This window comes from Panthera tigris, chromosome B2 (assembly GCF_018350195.1).
Source record: "Panthera tigris isolate Pti1 chromosome B2, P.tigris_Pti1_mat1.1, whole genome shotgun sequence".
Lineage (NCBI taxonomy): Eukaryota > Metazoa > Chordata > Mammalia > Carnivora > Felidae > Panthera > Panthera tigris.
The window spans coordinates 67,791,062-67,817,339 of record NC_056664.1 but is presented as its reverse complement, the minus strand read 5'-3'; the positions used below and the strand labels follow the sequence as shown (position 1 = coordinate 67,817,339).

The 26,278-nt window shown below is 33.9% G+C and overlaps 1 protein-coding gene across 2 annotated transcripts in view; it reads right to left on the bottom strand.

The window, feature by feature from the left end:
* Positions 1–26,278, bottom strand: part of SENP6 (SUMO specific peptidase 6) — a 119,243-nt gene that overhangs the window by 68,871 nt on the left and 24,094 nt on the right. Inside the window, exons 2-6 of one of the 2 annotated variants that reach the window (XM_042986690.1) lie at positions 23,191–23,284; positions 21,193–21,253; positions 12,242–12,384; positions 11,090–11,194; positions 6,417–6,437 (exon numbers count right to left, since the gene is read on the bottom strand). In XM_042986690.1, the coding sequence (XP_042842624.1) occupies positions 6,417–6,437; positions 11,090–11,194; positions 12,242–12,384; positions 21,193–21,253; positions 23,191–23,284 (424 nt within the window). The remainder of the gene's footprint in view (positions 1–6,416; positions 6,438–11,089; positions 11,195–12,241; positions 12,385–21,192; positions 21,254–23,190; positions 23,285–26,278) is intronic. The other variant, XM_042986691.1, reaches the window with a different exon arrangement.

Sequence of the window (26,278 nt, the reverse complement as noted above, 5' to 3'; positions counted from 1 at the left end):
TATAGAATGCTTCATAATCCACAGGTCACCTTTTTACAAAGGGCCTTGAAAATCTCTTTAATGTTACAATTTTAGTATATGTGCTGTTGAAGCAAATACCCTTTTGTTTTTTGAGTATTTGCTTGGTTTTTAACAATACAGGACACTCCACACTCATTTTGTATTTTCCCTACCCCATCCCTAAAATCAGCCATTTCTCCACGTTCTTTTTCTTAGAGAGTGGTATTAGAAACCAGGATCTAGGTGCTGAGTTTTTGTCTTGGTTTTTGCTTGGTTTTAATTATAGCTCATTTTATTAATCTTTTCATTGCTCTAACTGATCTATAAGATGTACATTTCTATGAAATAAATGTATTCATATTCAAATGTTAAAATTCATTATTCCAAACTCATGTTAAACTCATAAATTGGTGTAATTTTCTGAGATATACTAAAAATCTCCCACAGCTATACTCTAAGAACTTCTTGCATTTTAAATATTTAGGGACATTTTATATGTTAAGTTGTTATACTTTTATAGACTATGCCTGTTACATGCTTTTTCCTTTTTCATACTTCTTCTAAAAAAAAAAAGTTTATTTTATTTATTTTGAGAGAGGGAGGGAGAGGGAGAGAGAAAGAGAGAAAGAGAGAAAGAGAGAGAGAGAGAGAGAGAGAGATCGATCTATCTAGTTTGGGGGGGGGGGGGGGGGGGGGGCGGGGGGGCATGGAGAGAGAGAATCCCAAGCAGGCTCTGCACTGTCAGTGTGGAGCCTGACACAGGGCTTGAACTCACGAACTGTGAGATCATGACCTGAGCTAAGATCAAGAGTCAGACGTTTATCTGATTGAGTCACACAGGTGCCTTTCCTATTTAGTACTTCTAATTCCTAATTCCATCTTGTTATTAAAATTAACTCATGCTGTTTTCACCTTTTGTGATTCTAAATACCCTTTACCTTATAGATTGTTAATGTCTGATTCTTAGAAACGACACAGTATAACTGGGTTTAATCCAACCAATTTGTCTGCTATTAAATATATTCAACCTGATCACAATTACTGTAACAACTGACAGAGTTCACGTTTTCCTTTCATCTTTATTACCTATCATTTTTTAATATTTGTATATATTTCAGTTTCCTCTTTTCCCCTATTTTTACTGGTTTACATAATTACTATTCATTTGTTTTCCCTCCCTAATTAATTTAACAAATAGTTACCTTTCCTCTCTCAACCTTTATTCCAATTACATATTTCTGTTAACACGTTATCAAGATTCCAAACATTTATTCAAGCAAGATGTTCTATTGCATCCCTAATGAGATGAGGTCTTTAAAATCCTGTTACTTCTACCCCTCCCAACTCTCCCAGAAAAAGGCCTTAAGATTCCTTTTATTTCTACTTTTCTACCTCCTCAACTCCCAACATTTTGCTGAGATAGTTTTGAATATGTAGTCATAGACTACATTGATTTTCCTTTCCAGCACATTGATATTTGGAAAGTAGAACATGCTTACTCTTAATTAAATTCCACTGAAGTTGTTTATTGTACCAAATTATAAATCATATACAAAAGATTGTTTTTTAAAAACTCTCAAAGATTGGGGCACCTGGGTGGCTCAGTCAGTTAAGCGTCCAACTCTCATTTTGGCTTAGGTCATGATCTTGTGCAGGTCATGAGACTGCATCCTGCATTGGGCTTGCACTTGGCAGCACAGGAGTCTCCTTGGGATTCTCTGTCTCCGCCCCTCTGGTGCACGTGCACACATGCACACACTCATAAATAAACATTAAAAAAAACCCAAAACTCTCAAAGGGGTGCCTGGGTGGCTCAGTCAGTTAAGCGTCTGACTCTTGATTTTGGCTCAGGTCATGATCTCAAGGTTTGTGAGTTCAAGCCCTGCATCAGGCTCCATGCTGACAGTGTGGAGCCTGCTTGGGATTCATTCTCTCTCCCTCTCTCTGTCGCTCTCGCTCCTGCTCTCAAAATAAATAAATAAATAAACTTAAAAAAAAAAAAAAAAAAAGAAACCTTTCAGATCACCTTACAAAGCCTTTTAAGACCTAGGTCCTAGCTGACCTTGCCAAACCCACATGGTATAACATTTTCTCCTTTGCTCCCCAAACTCCAGCAATAGTGGTCATTCTTTCTTTTCCTTGAACACACCAAACTCATTCTTGTAAAACTATCTTAGCACCTTCTCTTCCCTATTTGGAAAAGCTATCTCTGTGATCATGGCATGCTGACTCTTCATTTAGTCCTTGCTTAAAATGTTAGCTTCCTAATAAAAAGTTTCTCTGAACATGCAATCTAAAGAAACCATGTTGTCACTCTCTGTAACATCACTCAATTATACTCTTTACATAGAACTTATTATTTCATGTTTTACTTGTTCATTATTAGTCTTTGCCCATAAAATTTGTAAACCACAGGAATGCAGGGATCTTGTCCTTTTTGTTCATCACTATATCCTTATGGCTAGAACATAGCAAGCACTTGATAAATATTTGGAATGAATAAACGTGTATATCTAAAAGGCTGTATGCAGTCAGGAGTCCATTTATCAGGTTAAATAACTGTATAAAATAACTGTATAAAGAATGGTTGTGTTGGTAAAAACTGAGCCACTACTAGCCACCATGCAAAAATCCAAAATACTAATTTTTCACCCAAGGTGCAAATATCATAATTCAGGCATTTAAGGACACTTGCAGGGGCGCCTGGGTGACTCAGTCAGTTAAGCAACCAATTCTTGATTTCAGCTCAGGTCATGATCTCATGTCATGGTCATGGGATCAAGCCCTGCATGAGGTTCTGTGCTGAGCGTGGAGCCTGCCTGGGACTCTGACTCTCTCTCTCTAATAAACATTAAAAAAAAAAAATAAGACACTGCAAATTTGTTTATATTTATTGACTGGACATCTTGGTTGGAAACAATATACCCAGACTCTAGACTGTTTATTCTCCTTCTTCCTAGTCTTCTAGAGTTTCCATATTCAATCACTGTTCTCTTTTCAATACATTTTATGTGGAAAGGCAAATCATTCTTCTCTTCCTCCATTTATTCTTTAAAAACAAAAAGTCTATTGCTGTTCTCAAATATTTACTCTCCTAAACGAACTTTAGCATTAACTGGTCAAATTTCTTAAAATGACAACAAAGTCACTGAGATTTTGTCTAAAATTGCATTTAAGGAGTAAACTAATAAAGAATGTAATAGAGGTCTCGAGTACATCTTTAGATACATTTATAAAGGCTTTATAACTATTAACTTTATTACTGGATATTTAATTGTTGCTGTAAATAAAATTTTGGTCTCTCCAATATATACTCCAATTGATCAGAGTTGAATGAAGGAAACTATTAATACTATTAGTCTTGTAGCCTACCATCTTGCTCAACTTTATTATTTCTAAAGTTTCAGATGACTCTTATAAGGAAGACAGTATCATCTAAATGCAATTTTATTTTCAGATATCTTTAGACAGCAATTTATAATACTATAATAAATTGGTACCACCTCTCTCAACAATTTAATAGCACTTATCAAGAGCATTAAAAATATTTGTAACCTAGTCCAAAGAATCCTTTCACAGAGAATTTATCTTAAGAGAATCATTTAGAAATTTATACACAAAGTTGTACTTGAATGTGTCATATATAAAAGTCATGAAGTAATGAGTAAATAAATTATGAATACCTGCAGGATAACCTATTATGCATTCATTAAAAATCATTTTTAAAAGTCAACTTAAGCGCGCCTGGGTGGCTCAGTCAGTTAAGTGTCTGACTTCAGCTCAGGTCATGATCTCACATTTCATGAGTTCAAGCCCCATTTTGGGCTCTGTGCTGCAGCTCAAAGCCTGGATGAAGCCTGCTTTGGATTCTGTGTCTCCCTCTCTCTCTGCCCCTCCCCTGCTCGTGTTCTTTGTCTCAAAAAATGAATAAACGTTAAAAAAATTTTTTTTAATGAATTAATAAAAGCTTATGAATTAATAAATAAAAGTGAAAAATGTTACGACGCATTTAGGTGAAATGCATATATTAAAAAGCACACAGAAAAAAAACATTGAAAAAGAAATGCATCAGGATCCTAATAATATAATTTTCTATTTTGAGAGCCTTCAGAAAATTATAAAATCTCTATAATACTTATCTTTCAAACATACTCTTTATGCAAACATTTCTAGTATTTTACCTATGTTCTTTCAATGTATTCTATTCATCTTTGTACTTTATTGATGCTTCAAAATTCTCTACAATATCCACATACTTTTTACACTAATAAATAATAAGTATTTTTAAAAATTTTAAATTGGAAAATCACTGCATGCTTCAGTTTCATAATGGGCCAACAGATTCTTTACCTAGGGAGGAAAAACCAGTTCTAATACCAGATTAAATATTCTAGGTTACTGGTGCTACCAAATATACTGTATTTAGAACCTATCTGTCCATGAGTAAGAAAGGAAGTCGAGTCATTCAAGTTGTCAAAGTCACCTACAACAACAACAACAACAAAATGGCAGCAATTTTTTGAAGTTTTTCAAGCTCTAGATATTAATACTGCTATTTATTATTTATTCCAGCCTAGTTTCAAACTCAAAGCACACCTCACTGTGCTCAGTACACAAATGAAAAAAAGCCTGGAAAAGACTTACCTTCCACAAGTATCTATTTTTTGTTTATTAAACCATTCTCTTATAAATAATTTAGTTCAAAAATTTATAGTCTCTCATGTGTTGAGGGATAAAGATAAAGGACCTTCTAGTACTCTTTAAAGATCAGAAGAAAGATGTAGCTTAGTGTTCACATGAAGGGAACAAAAAGGCTTATGTGAAAAGAATTCACAAAGTAAAATGTACTATCGCAAAAGTTCTCAGCTAATCTCCAACGAAGATAAACACAAAATAATTTTAGGTAAGGATCCAAAGATTAATGGGCTAAATTCAACCTAAAGATAACTATGCTGCTGAATAAAGCACTCAGGTATATTCATTACAAGTTTTTTATAAAGAGTAGCTGCTTCATATCTAATCCCTGGCAGTAATTTTAGTACAAGAGACTGACAGAATGTCAAGATTACTTTTTTTTCCCATCATCTATTACTTAAAGAAATTTCAAATTTTATAGTTTAGTCAGTTTTAAATCATTATCTCACTTGTTCCTCACAAATCTCCTTAAAATCGGGCAAATATTATTATCCTCATTTTACAGTAAGTTATGTGCCTACTGATACTGCTGGTTACTTAATTCCACATCTTCTGACTCCCGTTCCAGTATTATTCCAAGAGGGTAGGGATTTCTGTCTGCCCCTAGAATAGTGCCTGGCACATAAAGTCATTGAAAACATTTGCTGAATGTATCAATGAATAAATTTCCACTACAGAAATATGCATAAGCCAAAACAGTGCAAAAAATCAGCATAAACCCTACAAAGTTATTGTGAAAAACAGAATAATTTAAGATCTTTATATTATTGTGAGAATATTAGAGTACTTACATTTTATCTACTATAGCATACAGGAAAGTATTTACATAAAATGAGTCTGTTTTGTTTATGACTGTATAAAGAGTTAATGTATATTCTTTAGCAATTATATTTTAAAAATCTTATTAATGGATTTCAAAAAAATATGTAGCACTTATGAGTTAAAAATTTTAAAGATATAATGACCCATCTATATCTGACAGAAAATAATGCTTCAAAGAGAAAAATAAACATAATGAGAAAATAATTTTTCTTCCCCAGTAGATTAAAATATCTGCCCAATCCATTCACCTAAAACATGTAAGAATTGTGAAGTATTTCAGAATTATAAAATATGACTAAATTTTTTGTTGACAGGATCATCTTTATAATTCAGAACTGTGGTGTTCAGTAAGGGGGAATATATGCATTTTATAAAATAATACAAGTTGTCCTCTTTACTTTCTATACACCTTTAAAGAAACTATAGAGTTAAAATTATGTAATTAAACAACTGTGCATTCTTAAAAAATTATTTTGAAGTTATTTACATCATTCAACACTTCTGCTAAAGGACATGTGCCTGCCAATGTTATTACAAAGTGAACAATCAGCAATCATAAAATTGTTTTGGGTCAGAATAGGCATACATTGATGTTTAGAGTTTTAACTCTACATTTAAGGCATTCTAATTCCACTTCCCCCTCAACTCTATCTAAAAAAGTATAAAAACAAAAGTATATCAGTAAAAGCAAAGTAGTCCTATCAATGTAAATATATAACCATATTGAGAATTATGGTGAAACACTAGCCACCAAAGTCAAATATCATGTTCTACCATCAATATTTCCTTTTATTAAATAAACTTTAATGATGAACTCAATGGATATTTTTCAAAGCATATAAATAATCTGGTATCTTACTGTTATATCCATGCTCTAATTTCATCAATATTAAGCTTACCTTTCCTTTTGGTCCAGACTGCTTAAAACATGAAAAAGAAAAAAAATGTAAGAGGCAAGACCTCATTTTTGATATATCATTGTAGTTTTAGTAACTGCGGTCAATAAGGCAAAACTCTGATGTGATTAATTTGTTTTAAACACATTATATATATACTATATACTAAGTTTTGAATCTTGTCAGATAAGTAAATTATTTTTAAGTTTTTGTTAATATAGAAAATTTATATCTAAACATATTTAAGAAAAAAGGATGTACAAAGATATGAAAGATTCTTGGGAGAGCTTTATTTAACCATCAACCAATTGATGATAGGTTTAGAGTAGTTATATTGTCTTCAAAGAACAATAAAATTTTCTGAAAGTTATAAATTTTTAGTGGTTCCAATTCTGTTATCAGGTGTGATAATCAGCTTCTGAATAAGAAAAAAAAATTTTTTAAGGTTGGAACTTTTGGATAAAAGCCATAGATTAAATACAGCAGCATATGGTTTTAGACACAAGGAAAGGCCTTGGATTTAAAATCATGGCCTCCAATCAAAAATACAATTTATAACAGGTCCACCCTTCTCCACATTCAAGGAAAACCTAAAAAGCTATCAATATCAATTACTCAATAGTAAAATTACAAAAACCTTCAATTTAGAGTAAGATTCATAACCTAGAATTATTTATTATAAAATGAACAAAATATTCAAAACTGTAAGCAAAACATAGTTTACAAACTCCCCGAGTCCCCATATAAACTCTCACATTCCAATAACGTGGAACAAGTAAAACATTAATCATAGTAAATTAAGAGGAAAAAATAGTAATGTGGGTTTATACAAACAACACTGAAAAGACCTATTTTTTTTAAAATTTCAATAGTAAAGAATTATAAGCTTACATGAATACCATATTTGAAATTTTATCTCTACCATTAAAAAAAAGGATGATCTCTATAAAATAAATTTATGTTAGAAAAATAACAAAAAACTGAGGGAATATTACTACACCCCTATTAAAGTAAATAAAATATAAACATGAAACTTTAAGTCCAGCTTATCTTATATATTTATTTCTTCTGGAGCTTCAGGAAAACTAAAATGAAAACTCAAAGTTAGGCATTAACACCTAATATAGCCATTTCTAGCTCTACATTGTTGTGCCCAAGAAGTGAGAAGAGTTTAGTAGTCTATCGTTTTTGTTTTATAAACTCACCTGTATAGAGTAAAGGAAATAAGTAGAAGACAGAGTAGCAGTAGAAACAGGTTTGGTTCTTTCCAATAAACCAAGGGAGTTAGGAAGAAAACAAAAAACAAAACAAAAAAATATACATATGCCCATGCTCATTTCTCTTATCCTTGAAGAAAATGCATTTATTATGATAAGATATTTAATTTATAAGTCACTGTACTTGTATAAAATTCCTCAATATGTGTTTATTATCAAGTCCTGCACTGGAGGAGCATATATATTAGAAAAAAAAAAGAAAAAAAAGTTTTTAAAAAATGGATAGGGAAGCCATTATTAGTAATGTAGGACTTTGTAAAAATGTCAACTTACATTCTTGTTGGACTATTTCATTCTTGAACTAGTGCTGTACTAGTGTTCTTAAAATTTTTTAAAAAGGAAGGAAAAAAGAGAGACTGATTGATTCTGGTATCCATGACCTGATTTAAGACTTCAAAAATTCTTTCAAAGTGGTGCTTTTCATTAATAATTAAATCTTGCTTATTCCAGGAGCCCATTTTCCCATTTATGGATTATATATGCTTTTGTAGACATTCATTTTCCCCTATGGTCCTTACAAGTCTTTTCACCTATCCTTAATAAAAAACAAAAACAAAAACAAGTGAAAATGTAAATAAAACATAAACCAGTAAATGTTTTCTTTTAGCAAGTCTCACTGAAGTTAGGGGTGGAGATGGTATAGAGTTATATAGACCTTTTAATTTCTGCATTTCATTTTTCCATACTAAGACTACCCTCCTTCATCACTATTAGTATACAAACAACCTCTTTTAAATATAACTTATATTAACATTTGTAGTAGCAGTAAGAAAATAGATTAAAATCCTAATGTTCTCCCAAAGAGTAGTTCTAATAGTAGTAATCTTATCAGATATTTTAACAATCTTCATTTATTCCCTTTGGATTAAAAAGGTGTGATGTACTTGTTCCCACATCTTACTAAACAACTGCAAATTATTCAAAATGCAGGTATGATTTACTTTTAAAAGACAAATTATACCACTCTCCCCAAGAGGACTGTGTGTGTGAATTACCAGCTTATGGCATTTCCTTTAATTTCAAATTAAGAGTTGAGAAAATAGGAAAAATTAGGAGAAACTGTAAAAGCCAGTAAAAACCAGGGTGCTCACCTCATCTGAAGCATGACAACTGTGCCAACACTATACTAGTTAAAACCAAAAGTTTCGTGGTAACTGTTTTGGTGAAAGCTTTCTTCATGCCTTTGGAGATGTGGTTCCTACTGCATGGAGTCTTTTCTAATGAGTACACTCAAAAGCTTCTTTGGGGGCACCTGGGGGGGCTCAGTTGGTTGAGTGCCTGACTCTTGATTTTGGCTCTGGTCATGATCCCAGGGTGTGTGAGATTAAGCCCTGCATCCGCTGGCTCTGTGCTGACAGCACAAAGCCTGACTGGGATTCTCTCTCTCTCTGCCCCTCCTCCGCATGCTCTCTCTCTCTTTCAAAATAAATAAATAAACATTAAAAAAAAAAGCTTCTTTACTACTTCCTTTGTGAATTCTTCACTGCCTCCTTCTCTGTAAATAGCACTACGCAAACTGTGTCTACTACACTGCATTTACCATGTAATCATTTGTTTACTTGTCTTTCTGTCCTCTACCCTAATCAAACTTGAGTGGGAAGGCAGGGACTTTGCTATATTCACCTCTGACTATTCTGTACCTCATCTATGTCTAGTATGTAACATAAAATCACTCAATGATTTTGAAGGAAGAAAATTGGGAAAACTCCCAGTGACCTGTTTTTGAATGTCAAAATCTTTTTAACGACAATCACACTTTAGTAAGTATAAGAAATGTTTATTCTGTAAATAAGAGACAAACATAAATACAATCTGCCCTGCTGACATGACTTTTCAGTTTTCCTTACTGCCCCTAGTTGTAAGAACAAGTATTTTCATTCAGGATTGTTTCTCTAAATATAAACTAATTCAGGTTTGTTTGGTTTTAAAGAAACAATATTTTACTAGTAAATGCCATTTCCTATTAACAGAATCTAGCCTTTTATGCAGATGAACAATAATACATATGCAAGGTATAATAGGTGCCAAGACCTAGAATAAAACAAAACACAAACCAATTTCCAGACTGAAATCAGTTTTTTAACATTAACAATGATGAAAGGAGGTATGGAGAAACTAGGTCACACTGCAAATAACTCCAAACTAAAAAATAAGTTCAAAAGCAATAATTTTGGTTGCAGAACATATCACTTAATTATAAATTATAGATGAGTATTTCAACATGGACCACATTTCAGAAAAAAGACAAATCTTTGTCAGCATTGGATTCTATCAGTGTGATCAGTGTGTGAAAATAGTGTCTCTCCTTTTTGCCTCTCTACTAATTATCCTCCTTTTATTATTTATTCTCATGTTTGTGCCACATGTTGGCTAGAGAGCTTGATTTGTGTACTTTACAGTAAGATAAGACAAGTTTTTGGTATGTGCAGTAATTTCTCTTTTGGTCTTTTTAGTTGTATTTCTCAAATATGTGAAAACTGATAAAATAATACATTTAAGCAAAAGATTTTATTATCTGAAAGTACGAGAAAGATTTAAGGTTTTTAGGCTGAAAATCTATTATGCTATAGCCAATCTATCTATGTACATAGCAAACATAGCAACGGTTTCTAAGAGTCAGGACACATTTTATGAATGAGCAATAATCTCGACTGACATTTTTAAAAAATGAAGAACATATATACCAAATCTTCAAATTTTACTATTCATAAAAACATTTTACACAACTATTCATAAGGCAAAAATTTAGATTATTTATTTTATTGTTGAAGCCTAAAAATTTCTTAGTCGATTGAAATGGACCCAGAACTGAAATTGAACTGAAATTTCATAACCATTCAAAAAATGGTTATGAAAAACCTCCAAAGCATTTAAAACACCAAGCTTTCCCCACTGTTACTTTCATTATTTCAAGGTTTAAGTATTACTTTCATGATCAATGAGAACATCCAAATCTACTAAAACTATTAAAACACAAAATTTTTCCAATGAAAGCTAATAATGTGATTTGTTTTGAAACTATGAAATCCAATAAATCTTAAAATGAGCTAATAACTAGTTTTACTTATCAGAGCAAACCTACCACCTGAAGATTTCTTGTCAAATGTTGTACAGTCAATGTTGTAAAATCAGATTAATTTAACTGGAATATAATGTAACAGAAAGGTTTTCATTTATGTCTCTATTCACAGAATGTGATTTGTTCAAAAGCAGATATAAAATAAAATTCTTAGGACATGAATTATTTCAGAGACATGAATATCTTGTTACATACAACAGAAACACAGTAAAGTTCCCCAAAGTAAAAAAGTTGGTTAAAGGAAAAACAAAAAAAACCAGTGAAGAAGTATTAAAGAGGATGGTATGTATATACTAAACAAAGGCAATTAGAATCCTTACCTTTGGGCTGCTGTTTTTACTAGTGACGTCTGTACATTAGCATGTTGAAAACGTCTACCATGAACTACAGTTCCAGAACATATTGATGCATTTTGTACATTTTCACTGCAGATGCAAGAAACAAAGAATAATTTGAACAGAGGAAAAATTACATACACACATGCAAAATAAATCCTTTCAAATCTGAACACATACACACAAAAAGCTCCACGCTAAAATATGTATTTTTACAGATCAATCCAATGACCATGTTAAATTGTCCACCAGGAGTTTTCCACTTTCTGAATTTGTCTCTGAAATGTTTCTAATACAATTCATGAAAGAAGATAAAACAGTAGAAGAACACTAGAATAGAAATCAGGAATCCAAATGAATGTTCTGTACTGTAAGATATCCAATAAATTAACTCAGATACATTTTTTCTTATTCTGTTAGGAACTATACATAAAAAAAGCTTTTAAACTGTATTACAAAGATTTCTTATATGTCAAAATAAAAATCAAATGTACTAACTGTAAAAAAAAGAAAAAGAAAAAAAAAAGTCAGGAGTCCCAAATTCTACTTCTGATTCTGCCATTGACTTCAAAGTTACTTAGCCTTCATGTACCACAGTTTTCTCTCTATAAGTTGACACAACTGAAATTGAAACAGTGCTTTTCAATCCTATTTCTGGGAGGTATAACAGCACAATCAATCATATCAGTAAAAGTGGTTCACTAGGACAACCCCTAAGGATTATAACTAGAAAAGGAAGAGGAATAAGAAATCTTAAAAAAAAAAAAAAAAAAGAAAAAGAAAAAAATCCCTTTTGAGATAATCCTGATTAAGTGTCCCCTAAAGGAGACATGACCCTTCTACCCTCCAGTGCCTTCTACTTCTAGTATTATGACCAACATTTTACTAACTATATGAGAGGAAGCTCATCTAATGAAATCTCAGTCTACTGGAAATTTTCTTGCAATATTTTTATTCAGAACCAAAAAAATCACTGCAGTCAACCATAAACCCAAATTCAAAGCAAAGAATTCACGCCCTGGTACAACTTTACCTCTTGGCACTGCTAAAAAGGTGAAAGTATAGGCTGGGTCAACTGGCCACAAAGGCAGTTAATTTTTGGTGTCAAACCCTTTATCTTTTCTGAAATGACTATACCTCAATTTCTTATTGTTGCTCAACATGTTAAGTCCAATTGGGTTGCCTTTCAAAGGTTTTAAACTGTCAGCCTTGTTTCGTCTCGCACATGTCTTCCAGGGGTCACCAGAACTGGTAGAAACAATTTCAGATTGACGATTTAACTGTAAAAAGATCCATAAATGTTACAGAGTCAATAAACACAATATGGTTGTTTGAAAACTCACTTATTAAAAAAGCTGTAACAATAGTACCAGCTGTTGGAGACGGGAGAGAAGGATGACAGTGTCATGAATTTAAGAATAATTCAACTGTAATACTTTTTTTTCCTAAAGAGAACACAAATATGTAGGACCAGGGGTGTTCATATTATTTTCTCTTCATTTAAGTGTCTCCAAAGGTCTTTAAGATAATTAAAAGAGAAAAACAGAAGACATGAAGGGTAGACTATCTTCAAACAGAGCTTTACTGAGAGTAAAGAAAAATATTTCCCCTGCTACTGCTATTTGTAGGACAAGTACAGCCAAATGTGGTAATAAGTCATCATTTCAATTTACACAAGGACTTTGGCCTTAGCATCAAAGTTTCTATACAAACACAGAAACTGAAATGTCTTGATACTTTCATTGTTGCCAGTGATAATATATAGCATATCAACAATCACTTTGGGGAGATTACAGTGTGACAACAGGATGGCCCATTCCTTGGAAAATTCTTTTAAACAAAGAAACCTACTCTTACTACATTCATCACATCAGACATTTAAAAGCTACTTTCAGGGGCGCCTGGGTGGCTCAGTCGGTTAAGCATCCGACTTCAGCTCAGGTCATGATCTCACGGTCCGTGAGTTCGAGCCCCGCGTCAGGCTCTGGGCTGATGGCTCGGAGCCTGGAGCCTGCTTCCGATTCTGTGTCTCTCTCTCTCTCTGCCCCTCCCCCGTTCATGCTCTGTCTCTCTCTGTCCCAAAAATAAATAAACGTTAAAAAAAATAAAATAAATAAATAAATAAAAGCTACTTTCAGACTCATTAAGACAAAGGTCCACAGTTCTTAGTGATAATTTACCCAAAAACAACACTTTCAAAATCATTCTTATTTTTTATTTTTTTTATTTTAATGTTTATTTTTGAGACACACACACAGAGAGAGAGAGAGCGCGCACAAGTGGGAGAGGGGCAGAGAGAGAAGCAGACACCGAATCCGAAGCATGCTCCAGGCCCCGAGCTGTCAGCAAAGAGCCCAACGCGCGGCTCGAACCCACAGACCATAATAAGATCATGACCTGAGCCAAAAGTCAGGACGCCCAACCACTGAGCCACCCAGGCACCCCTCTTATTTACTTTATTTTTGAATCAGTGGCCTAATATTTTATTTTCCACTCATATACAAGAAAATACAATTGTAAGAAGAGAGGAACTTGGCTTTTATTCCACAATTGATCTCCATAGAAACCTAACATTTCCCTAAAAAAATCTCTCTCACAAAAAAGTCCTCCTGAGTACAGAGTTCATTTTGCCAACACTATTCTTATTTTTAGGCAAATCTACATTACAAAATTCCAAAAAGATCTATTTTTGACACACTGCTTATCACTTTCTCCTCCTTGAGACATTTTGTTACTTCCTAATCTTTTACAGCCATGTGCTTCAGACTCTTCCATTTCTGGCAATGGCACATTAAGTAATGCAGATCAATTTCCTTCCATTATCTGAAAACAACTAGAAAAAAACCTGGACAAAATGCAAACTAAAAAAATGTATGTTTGAGACAGCTGAGGACTCCGAAGGCAGTGAAGAATTAAGAACTAAGATCAGGAACAAGAAACACAAGAGACCTGAGCCCAGATTTGTATTTTCCCCTGATGCATCTATTGATTCCAGAAGATGCAACTGAGAGGCTAAGTCGGAACTTCCAACAGAGAGCTAGAGAAACAAAAAGCAGGGATGCACATTTACCATATGTGACTGGCCTCATAAACCTTCCAAATTTGGATCAGAATGATAGGCTTTGAATAATAGCCTTCGTAAAGACTGAAATCCAGCTTCTAATCATCTCAACCTTCAATTAAGGAAGTTCCAAATGTTTAATGTAAATCAGAATTACTTGCATAATTAATTATAGAATTAAATTGCTGTGTCCAACCTTTTACAGTTTATTCTTATTCATTAGGTCTAGGGTGGGCCTAGGAATCTGTATTTCTAGCAAGTCCCCAAGTGATGCTGATACCACATCTGGAGAACCACTGGATTAAGGTGATCTGAGACTGAGACTGCTAATGCTCCTAGTAACAAGCCAGAAGTAAATATATTTCTCTTCCAAAAAGATAATTTTCTAGGCCTCCAACTACCTCCATGATTTTTCATATGCAATCAACATTCATAGCAGACTCAAAGAAATTAGACACATGATCAAATCAAAAGAAACAATTAAAAAACGGGGGAAAAAAACCCACAGGGGATAAAGATAATGGGATTATCACACTCTTTCATTTCTGTTAGAAGAATACAATCTCTTTTGCATTTGGTGAATAGCATTATTGTGGAAAGATAACCATTTAGGAATCAAACAGACTTGTCTCTTCCTAGCTGGGTAACCTTCCTTATAGTCATAGGGTTATTTCATGCATTAACAAAAGTATACACAAACTGCCTATCCCTGCAATGGGCAGATGGGTAGGAATTCAGTTATCAACAGTTCCCACTCAATTAGAAATACAGGTATCCTCTCTTAGCCTAACAACTGGTCATTAAGATGCATTCATCTGAGGAAAATTAGGCCTATCTAGTCATTGTGACCTAGCCCTTTCCCCAAGTTATTCTGAAAAAATGCCTTAAGTCAACGAATGGTTCTCAAAGTGTGGTTGCTGGACCAGCAGAACCAGCATCATTTGCAAACACTTAAAATGCAAATTATCAGGCCCCACTCCAGATCTCCTAAATCAGAAACTCTGGAAGTAGGGTCCAGCAATGTTTTTATCAAACCTTCCAGGTGATTCTGACGAACACTAACACTGGAGGGTCAATGCTCTGGGTGATTTTGATATATATAGCCTGTTAAGAATCTCAGAAGCAAAAAGTTTCCATTAACAAATGATCATATAAAGGCACCTGGATGGCTCAGTCAGTTGAGAATCTGACTCTTGGTTTCGGCTCATGTCATGATCTCACGGTTTCTTAAATTCAAGCTCCATGTCGGACTCCGTGCTAACAGTGCAGAGCCTCCTTGGGATTCTGTCCTCCCTCTCTCTGCCCCTCCCCCACCTGCGCTATCTCCCTCTCAAAATAAATAAATTTAAAAAACTTTTTTTAATGTTTATTTTTTGAGATAGAGACAGAAGTGCAAGTAGGGGAGGGGTAGAGAGAGAGAGAAACACAGAATCTGAAACAGGCTCCAGGCTCTGAGCTGTCAGCACAGAGCCCGATGATGGGGCTCAAACTCACAAACCGTGAGATCATGACCTATGTAAGCGGACGCTTTAACTGGCTGAGCCACTCAGGTGCCCCTCAAAATAAGTAAATTCTAAAAAAACTTGAAAAAAAAAAGGGGGCTGATCATACAATTTCATTTTATCTAGGCAATTACAAAAGCTAATATTTAGTGAATACTTACTATGAATAGGCATTATGTTAGTTACTTTATATTCAATCTCCATATTTTATACATTTCAGTAGTTCTTCAGATTGGGATTCAGCAACCACACCTAAAACAGGTCAATTACTTGCTGCTGTTGAGTGATAGGATTAATTTCCCACTTCAATTCTCTCCTTAACAAAATCTCTCCACCACATGTCATTTAAACTCTATTGACATTCTATCCTTGTGCTATGAAGATCAGTGAGCTGAAAAAGCAAATCAACCTGTCCAAACTAGTTAAATGGCTTTAAACATTTAAAGACCAGTCTGATTCCAAAGTCTATGTGCTCCCATACTATACTGCATGAGAAATTTTTATAATGCTGTTTATAATGCTGTAGAAATATAAATAATGATGCTTAACAAGAAAAAAGCAGAAACAAACTGTGTTATTCCAGAAAGGACTCACCATTGGAATACCAACTATTCTACAGATACCAAACAGGAACTGCACTAAATATTCCTTTATATAAATGTAGAAAGTTCATCTTCCCTTTTAAGAATTGTTTAAGCCAAGGGGCACCTGGGTGGCTCAGTCAGTTAAGCGTCCAACTTCAGCTCAGATCTCGCGGTTCATGGGTTCAAGCCCCACATCGGGCTCTGTGCTGACAGCTCAGAGCCTGGAGCCTACTTTGGATTCTGGGTCTCTCTCTCACTCTGCCCCTCTCCCACTTGTGCTCTGTCTTTCTCTGCCTCTCAAAAAAAAACAAGCGTAATAAAAAAAATAAATAAAAAAAATAAAATTCAAGATGATATATTCAATCTGGATGTTCCTGAAAATTTTTAATTTTTCTTCCCCTCTGCCCCTCTGTTTAATAGCCTAACACAGTTTTCTAGCTAATGCAAGCATAAGATCAGGAGAACTACTGTAGACAGAAGGATTAGCACAAAGCAATCTTGATTACAAAACCAACTTTAAATACAGGCATTAGCCACTGGTGGAAGACTCAGTGGAGCCATGCACTATATAGGTTACATAGCCTCACAATTCTCACAACCATCCTATAAAATGGACAATTATTAGCAGGTCTAGAATCTGATACTCTGATGAACTACTCTAATACTTTACTCATCCAAAAAAAGCTGTTTCTCTCAACTATCAATCCACATGGAAAACCTTTACACAGTACAAACAATAGGACAGGGATCAGCAAACCTTTTTTGTAATTTTTTTTTTTTAATGTTTATTTATTTTTGAGAGAGAGACAGAGAGTGAGCAGGAGAGGGGCAGAGAAAGAGGGAGACACAGAATCCGAAGTAGGCTCCAGGCTCTGAACTGTCAGCAGAGCCCAATGCAGGGCTCAAACCCACGAACCATGAGATCATGACCTGAGCCGAAGTCCAATGCTTAACTGAGCTACCCAGGTGCTCCAGCAAACCTTTTTTGTAAAGGGTCACATACCAAGTATTTCAGACTTTGTGGGTCAACAGTCTCTGTTGAAACTACTCAACTCTGTCCAAAAAATTCAAATTTGTGTTATAGCATGAAAGCAGTAATAGACAATACATAAACAAATAAGCACAGCTGTTTTCCAATAAAATTTTATTTATAAACACAAATTTAAATTACATATAATATTTGCATGTAATAAAACAGTATTCTTTTGACTTTGGGGGAAATCATTTAAAAATGGTTCTTAGGCCATAGATTGTAGGCAAAATTGGCCTGTAAGCCTTAGTTTGCCAATTCTGTATTATATATTCATCAAGCAACAAATGAGCATAGTCAGTTACTAGAATTTAAGCTCCACAGGAAAAAGAAACTTGACTACTTTGTTCACTAGCATCTGGAACACTGTGATCAATACATATTTGTTGCATGAATAAATTTTTCATTGGGACTATGAAATGTGTAAAAATTATCAATATATGGTTATCATCCACCCAAACTTATCACACATCAAATAAATCAATTTAATGAAAAAATAAGTATTCAAGAAATATAGCATGTAAGAATTTCAGATAAGAAGATAACCTAAAAGAATCTATTAAATGATTACACATTTATAACGTACATTACAGGGGTTTTTGGGTGGCTCAGTTGGTTAAGCATCTAACTACTGGTTTTCGTTTATGCCATGATCTCATGGTTTGTGAGATTGAGCACCGCATCATTGCGGAACCTACTTAGGATTCTTTCTCCTCTCTCTCTGCCCCTTCTCCCACTCGTAGTCCCTCTCTCTAAAAAATAAATAAATGTTTTAAAAAAGTTCATTAAAGGGGTGCCTGGGTGGCTCAGTCAGTTGAGCGTCAGACTTCCGCTCAGGTCATGATCTCGCAGTATGTGAGTTCGAGCCCTGTGTTGATAGCACAGAGCCAGGTGCCTGCTTTAGATTCTGTGTCTCCTTCTCTCTCTGTGCCTCTCCTTCTCCGCTCATACTCTGTTTGTCTCTCAAAAATAAGTAAACATTAAAAAAATTGTTTAAAGAAAAAAAACACACCACATAAACTGAAAACCAATGTCACAGAAGTTAGTAACTGAAAACACCTTTTATTTTTCCCTGCAAAGTTTACTATATTTCTGTCCACCTAAAGAACACCTAAACAGTAGCACTCTAAGCAATCCAGATGTCAAAATAAAAGCTAGAGGGGCACTTGGGTGGCTCAGTCAGTTAAGCGTTCGACTTCAGCTCAGATCATGATCTGTGGTTCATGAGTTCAAGCCCTACGTCAGGCTCTGTGCTGATAGCTCAGAGCCTGGAGTCTGATTCGGATTTTGTGTCTCCCTCTCTCTCTGCCCCTCTCCCGCTCACACTCTGTCTCTCTCTCTCCCTCTCAAAAATAAACATTAAAAAAATTTTTTTAATAAAAAAAAAGCTAGGGAAAACTGCAATGTGAACAAACCTCATAGTTTTTCATTGTAACTTCATAAAGAAAAATTTTAGAGTACTAAGAGAAAATCTTCAAATTCTATAAATTCCCTTAATTACAACAAAATAGAGATGTTGTAGGAGAAAAAAAACCCCACAAAGATGGAGGGAAAGTAAATTTAAAAGCCCCTATAATACTATTCACCTGTAAATACAAGAAATCTGTGAAGAGGGTACTATGTCAAAATAGTAAAAATTCAACTTTGACCACATACTACCCAAGATTACAAGAAAATAGGAACTTTCATATATTATTAGCGGGAATGGCAAATGCTAACTCCTATGAATGAGGCACTTGGTAATAACTAGCAAAATTACATATATATTTACCCTCTGAAACAGCAACTGCAATTCTAGGAATCTATCCCAAAAGTATACTGTAAAGATATGAAAAGATATAAGCATATGGCTTTACTTATTTATTTTAAAGCATAAGGCTTTATTAAAGCACTACTTATAGTAACAAAAGACTAGGAAACACCTCTGCTCATCACTAGGCAATCAACTAAATATCTATTGTTTATCCACTCACGGGAATACTATGTAACAATAAAAGAGATGATACAGAGGTTTTTTTAAAAATGTTTTATTAATTTTTGCTAGAGGGCGTGAGCCAGGGAGGGGCAGAGAGAGAGGGAGAGAAGATTAGAAGTGGGCTCTGCACTGACAGCAGTGAACCGGAGGCAGGGCTTGAACAGACGAACCCATGAGATCATGACCTGAATCAGATGCCCAACTGACTGAGCCACCTAGGTGCCCCAAGAGACGATAAAGATCTCTAAATACTTTGCAGACTATACTGTTAAGCAAAACAATCGAAGTATCAAATAGTGTAGGCAGTTTCTCCAAGAAAGGATGTATATTGTATTAAAAAAGTGAAGAGGGGTGCCTGGGTGGCTCAGTCGGTTGAGCGTCTGACTTCAGCTCAGGCCATGATCCCATGGTTTGTGGGTTCAAGCCCCACATCAGGCCCTGTACTGACAGCTCAGAGCCTGGAGCCTGCTTCGGATTCTGTGTCTCCCTTTCTCTTTGCCCCTCCCCTACTCACGCTCTGTCTCTCTCTCTCTTTCTCTCAAAAAATGAATAAATGTTAAAAAAAAAAAAAAAAAAAGAAAGGAAGAAAATTAAAATGAAAGGCTAAACCATGTAATTTTTAAAAAAGGTTGCCTATTAGTGAAAGAGAAAAGGATAGAGGAAATCAGAACAAAACCTAGACTTCTCTGAATAAAACTTTTATAGATAGGACTTTCAAATCACAAAAATGTTTTTTGTATAATTATAAAACAAACTCATTTTAATTGATTTAAAAAAAAGTAATAGGGGCACCTGGCTGGCTCAGTCGGAGCTGCATGTAACTCTTGATCTCGGGGTTATGGGTTCAAGTCCCAGGTTGGGTGTAAAGATTACTTAACACAAATAAACAAAAAAAAATTTTTTTTAAAGTTCACTCAAAAAAACAAAAACAAAAACACACAACATAGTAATTTAAATACTCATTCCTAATAGGATATACCTGACGGTGCCACCAAACACCAACAAGCAAACAGAAGGAAAAAAAATATTAATCATTTTATTAGTAATTATATTCGTATTGGTATTGTGAAACAATCTCGTAGGACAAAGCAAGTAAGTAATTAAGTTAACATCACTAGGAAAAAAGACACTAAACCCAAAAGCCATTAAAGGAAAAAAGATCAATATTTTGACAACATAAGAAAACTTTTTATCCCAGGCAATAATCGTCAAAAGCAAATGCAAAAGACTAGTCAAAAAAAAAAATGGTTTAAACTATTAGCAGATAGTATCACAGCAAGGGGCCAAATTCTCCAAAAGACTCTATTTCATCAATCTATGAAACCATTATAAGACACGTATCATTGTAAATACAAACGTGCAAACAAATTTTTCTAAATGAACTATGTCATGCCATTATTATTATGCATCTAGATATTTTTCAGAGATGTCAAAACAGTGTTACTTAGACTCAATATAGTAAGAATTCATATGAATCAATAATATTCTACAGACTAAATTAAAAAAATGGGCAAAGATATTAACTGACAGTTATCAAAAATGAAAAATAAATGGACTACACATATGAAAACACATTTAACCTTACTCATAATAAAAGAAATGCAAATTAAGACTATATTGAGAGATGCCTGGGTAGCTCAGTCAGTTAAGCGTCTGACTCTTGATTTCAGCTCAGGTCATGATCTCATGATTTGTGAGATTAAGCCCCATCTGAGGCTGCACTGACAGCACAGAGCCTGCTTGGGATTCATTCTCTCTCTCTCTCTCTCTCTCTGATTCTCTCTCCCTCTCCCCGCCTCCCCCACTCACTTTTTCTCTGTCTCAAAATAAACTTTAGAAATATATATATAAAAATCTTCTTTTGAAGTATTAGTTTTTAGTATATAACCTAAAAAAATTAGCAAAAAAAAAAAAAAATCAGAAAAGCAACACTTGCCTTTTTTCCTTTTGAGGTCTCAGAATCCTCATCTTCACCCACACTGAGTAGATTTGCCTCACTACACAGAAAACAAGGGGGAAAAAACCTTAAGTGACAATTACAACCCATACATTAATTCAGAAGTTTTATTCTCTTTGCTCACCTAATTCAGGGATCAGCAAATGTTTCCTATAAAGGGCCGGAGAGTAAACATGGTCTTTATACCAACTACTCTGCCATTTTGGTATAAAAGCAGCCACAGACCACAGGTGTGGCTGTGTTCCAATAAAACTATTAACAAAATCTAATGATAGGCCAGATTCAGCCAATGGGCCATCGTTTGTTGCCCTTGCTATAAATGAACATATAATTTTTGTTTTCCTAACTGTAGATTCCATTTACAGTCACTCATTTTTCCTTTCTGTCTTGGATTTAAAATTAGGGGAAAAGAACAGAGAAACAAAATAGAGAAAAAGCTGGTAAGAAAACCTTAGCTGATATAAAGAAAGTAATTCCAATGGTGTTACCACAGTAAAACAGTTACACCTTTGCAACTCCTGGAAATATCAACACTTTAGAATCACTGGCCTGAGACTCTAAAAGATCAGACTGATATATCTATTTAATCTCAAAATATTAAAAAAGCTGAAGCTCCTAAGGATCCTCTTATAATGATAAACCAAAGAGTATGATTCATAAATGAAATATACAGAACAAGTAATATAATCATGACAAATCTAACAAAGAAAGTCAAAATAGATTCTTCTAAAGACAACTGTTAACCTATTTTTAGTAAAATCTTATTTATAATAAAAATGTAAAATATTTGTTTCATTGCTGTTTATACACATTCCAACTTTTTTACTAGTAAAAATTCTCTTTTTTCCAAACATTTTACAAAAATATTTAAAAGGTGGTATACTTTCTACTCAATTTTGGATCTAATTCAAAATTTTCAAAATTACATAAGAAAAATATATTATTTATAGTGATAAAATATAATACTAATATTATATATATAATTATAATAAAATACTTGTATTTTATTTATTATATAATAATAAAAGACAGGAGAGAAAGATGACCACAAAATACCGATTTTAGGTGAAAACCTTACCAGTTCGAAGTTCTCTTTCGAATAAAAGTTTACAGTCAGTTCAATATCTCATAGATGAAAACACATGAAAGTGGTAATGATGAGTGGAGCTGTTGCCCAGACAGAAAAGTGAAGCACCTACAATATTTATTAGCCAATATCTTCTGAGTGACTTTTTGTGTAGAAATTTTTAAAAATACTTATAGTTTTGGTAGAACTCCTTGCATATATTTATGTATCTCTGAATTTGTTCTGGCCCAGTGGAAAACCAGATCAACAAACCAAGGCACCTAATAGCAATGGTGACTTTGTAATACAAATCTCGTGATATGCAAAAGGTTGTATTAAAACTATCATTTAAATTTTACAAAGCAGTCATTCTAAGCACACTAACAAAGTGTAATAACTACTCTGTTTAACTTTTGCCTGAGTTAACATCTGTGTTTATCATTTATATAGTTTCTGCTTTCTCTGGTAGTAATGTGATCTAAGATGGATAGGGCAACTGGGAAGAAAGATACACTATAGGACTTAAACTTTCACAAAAAACTCAGGGGTCTTAATGTGGGTTCACTTACTCATGATAAACAGTAGCTTTTCAAATCAGAAATGTTATTTAAAAAAAAGAACAATTTCTTTAATTGAAAATCTTTAATGATCAATTTTTAATAAGCTTACATGTATTACATGCACATAATCATTTCAAAAGACACATAATCATTCACATGCACATAATCATTCAAAAGAGAAATGAAAAAGCAAAATTATTTAATAAAAATCTTTTTCTTTCCTTGATTCTACTATAAAAGATGTTTTCTTAAGAATACCATTCTCTTAAAAATACTTCCATGGAATATAAATCATTTTTCAATGAAATGTCATTCTTATAAAATATGTGACGGAAGAAAAAAAGTTCTTACTCTTTATCTGTATCTCCTTCACTTTCGTCTCCATGATCAAAGCTCCAATTATTTTTAAAACCTCCATCTCTCTTAGATTCTGATCTAGCCAAAGCTGAAATAAAACAGAGATAAATATTCATTAACAAAGCTATTCAATATGAAATAAAATTTAGCATTTCTCAAGCTCTTTGATTAGTCTAGATGTTTTCTTAATTTTCTTGCTTTTTGAATATTTCTTATAAACATCTTATCTCCAAAATGAAAAAGAACACATTAAAATCTGTTTCTCCTAATTTACAGTTGTTCATATGCATGAGTTTGTTACCAAGAAGAAACTCAAATTGGTAAGATTTGATACAATAAAAATAGAGGCGGAGCATATCAGTATGTATAAAATATATAAAAACCAACCCTGTATGTCCATATGTGATCACTGATCAAATTACTACCTGTTACTTTGTTATTTTGTTTATAAATCATTTATGAGAACTATATCCAGACACTAGCCTTTTCTTTACTTCAGTCAATCATCTCTGCCTTTTAACAGGAGAAATCAATGTTTTCTGCGTTGACAATATGGTGGACTCAACGTCCAGGAAAATCCTCTAGATCAGAACACCACATATACTCATGATGAATTTTAAAATTTTAAGTGAGTGGCTAAAACCCTCTGAAACCATAAACAACCAGAAAGTGGGAACTGAGAGATAAATGAGTTCTGAAGCTGGCATTGTCTCAGAGTCAAAAACCTGATGGCCTAGATCCTGGGGCTTTAAGATCAAGTTTGGGATGCCAGCAAGATGAGAGGTTAAACTGATGACCAGAAGATCTGAAGGGCAACCTTAAAATTAGGTGAACTAGGAGAAAAAAAGAAACTGAAAGAAAGTAGGAATAATTCTGATGTCTTTCCTTTGCTCTGGGTTTTTAGGTTAAACTGATGACAAAGTGTATTTATCTCATGGTTAGGGAATTCCTAACCACAAGCTCACAATTACTCAGGTTTGGGACCAGAATTTTCATAACCATAACCTACAGGACCCAGGAAAGTCTATAATTAAAACAGTCTCACAAGAGGCTGAGTACCACTACATGTTGGAAAAATGCAAATCAAAACTATAATGAGATACTCAGTCATTAGGATAGCCATTATTATTTAAGCCAACACATTAGTAAGTGTTGGTAAGAATGTGGAGAAACTGGAAATTCTGTGCATCGCTGGTGGGAATGTAAAACAGTGCAGCCACCATGGGAAGTTCGGCAGTTCGTCAGAGTTAAACAGAATTACTATGTTCCAGAAATCTCATTTCTAGGTTTGTACCCAAAATAACTGGGACAGCATGGACTCTGATACTTACACACCAACATTCATAGTAGCATTAATCACATAGCCAAAGGTGAAAACAACTCAAATGTCCAGCAAAAGATGAATAAATAAATAAAATGTTCTGTGTATATATGCATACACATACACACACAGAGGAATATTATTCAGCCATAAAGGAATCAAATTCTGATACATGCTACAACATGGATGAACCCTGAAAACATTACAATGAGTTAAACAAGCTAGCCATAAAATAACATATATTGTATGACTCCACTTATATGAGGTATCAAGGATAGGCAAATTCAGAAGCAGAAAGCGCGACAGAGGTTAACAGGGGTTGGAGAAGGAGAAGAATGGAGAGTTATCTTTTTAATTGGCATATGGTTTTTGTTTGGGATGATGAAAAAGTTCTGGAAATGAATGGTGGTAATGATTGTACAACATTATGAAAGTACTTAATGACAATCCAAATTGTACACTTGAAAATGGTTAAAATTGTAAATTTTGTTATGTATATTTCTGCTACAATAAAAAACCATTTTTAAAGCCTCACCCTGCAAAAAGCCTCTATGTGACTAACAGAATCAAATATAAATCCTCTCTAAAAATTTCAATACAGCCTCAAAAAGAGTTTCAAAGAATAGGAGTTCACAACCAAAATTATGAAATGGGAAGGAAGCAGTCACTATGAGCAAATCTGAAACTTCTTTACATGTATACTGGGGTTGGACAAAAAATAGTGTATAATGGATGCAAGGTTTCTCCCTGTCAGAGAAAGAGGTTACAAATAAGCAACAGAAAAGAAAACCAGAATGAACTCTGTTCATTCTAATGGTACTAGAGAAAGAGATATCAGTATGAATCCATATTTGTTTGACATATATACAGATAGATAAAAGAACAAATATAGGCATGTCTTGTAGCATGGGTTAGTATACAGAACTAAGGCTCTCTTCTCTGAGAGGTCTAAAAAGCAGTGACAGCCTAGTGGCAACAAGTACACTTACAGCCAGATCCTGATTTTTAAATATCATTCTCTAATAAACGGAGCTCAGGCTCCTAGAAGAAATGACTGATTCTAAGGATGGGGCAGGGAAAATACAAGATAAACCTGGAATATTCTGTATACTAGGAAATAAGGAGGTTCTTTTTCAAAAAAAAAAAAAAAAAAAGAGAGATGGGGGAATATCAAAAGGTTACAGGAGCCAAACTGAACCTCCCAATAGTTGAACAAGGGTGAAACAATTTTAGCAAAAATAAACAACAGTATTGAATTATAACTCCCAAAAGTAAACAAATATTCATGAAGTCATACTGACATAAATGACTGAATGAATAAATAACTAAATGGGAAAAAGGGACATACTTTCCTTAAAAAAGACTTCCAAATGATATATGCACAAATTCTTTCCAATAAGAGATGAAACAATTCCCTTTCCCTTCAGTATAGACTGGACTTGGTAACTCACTTACAAGCATCGACTACAGAAAGGGAAAAAAGTCAATTGACAGTGATATCTGACAATCACTACCTCAGCCATAATTAAGGTTAAAATCAAAAGTGACGTCTTATTCACAGGATGTAGTATTTAATACGATGTGATGAAAATGCCACTTCAGCTCTGTGGTCTTCTTCCCAAAAACCCATAATGCCAGTTAATCATGAGAAAACATCAGATAAACTGAGAAACAGTCTACAAAATACCTGACTAGTATGCTTTTAAAAAGGAAGGAAAGATTAAGAAACTATTATAGATCAGAGGAGACTAAGGAGATGTA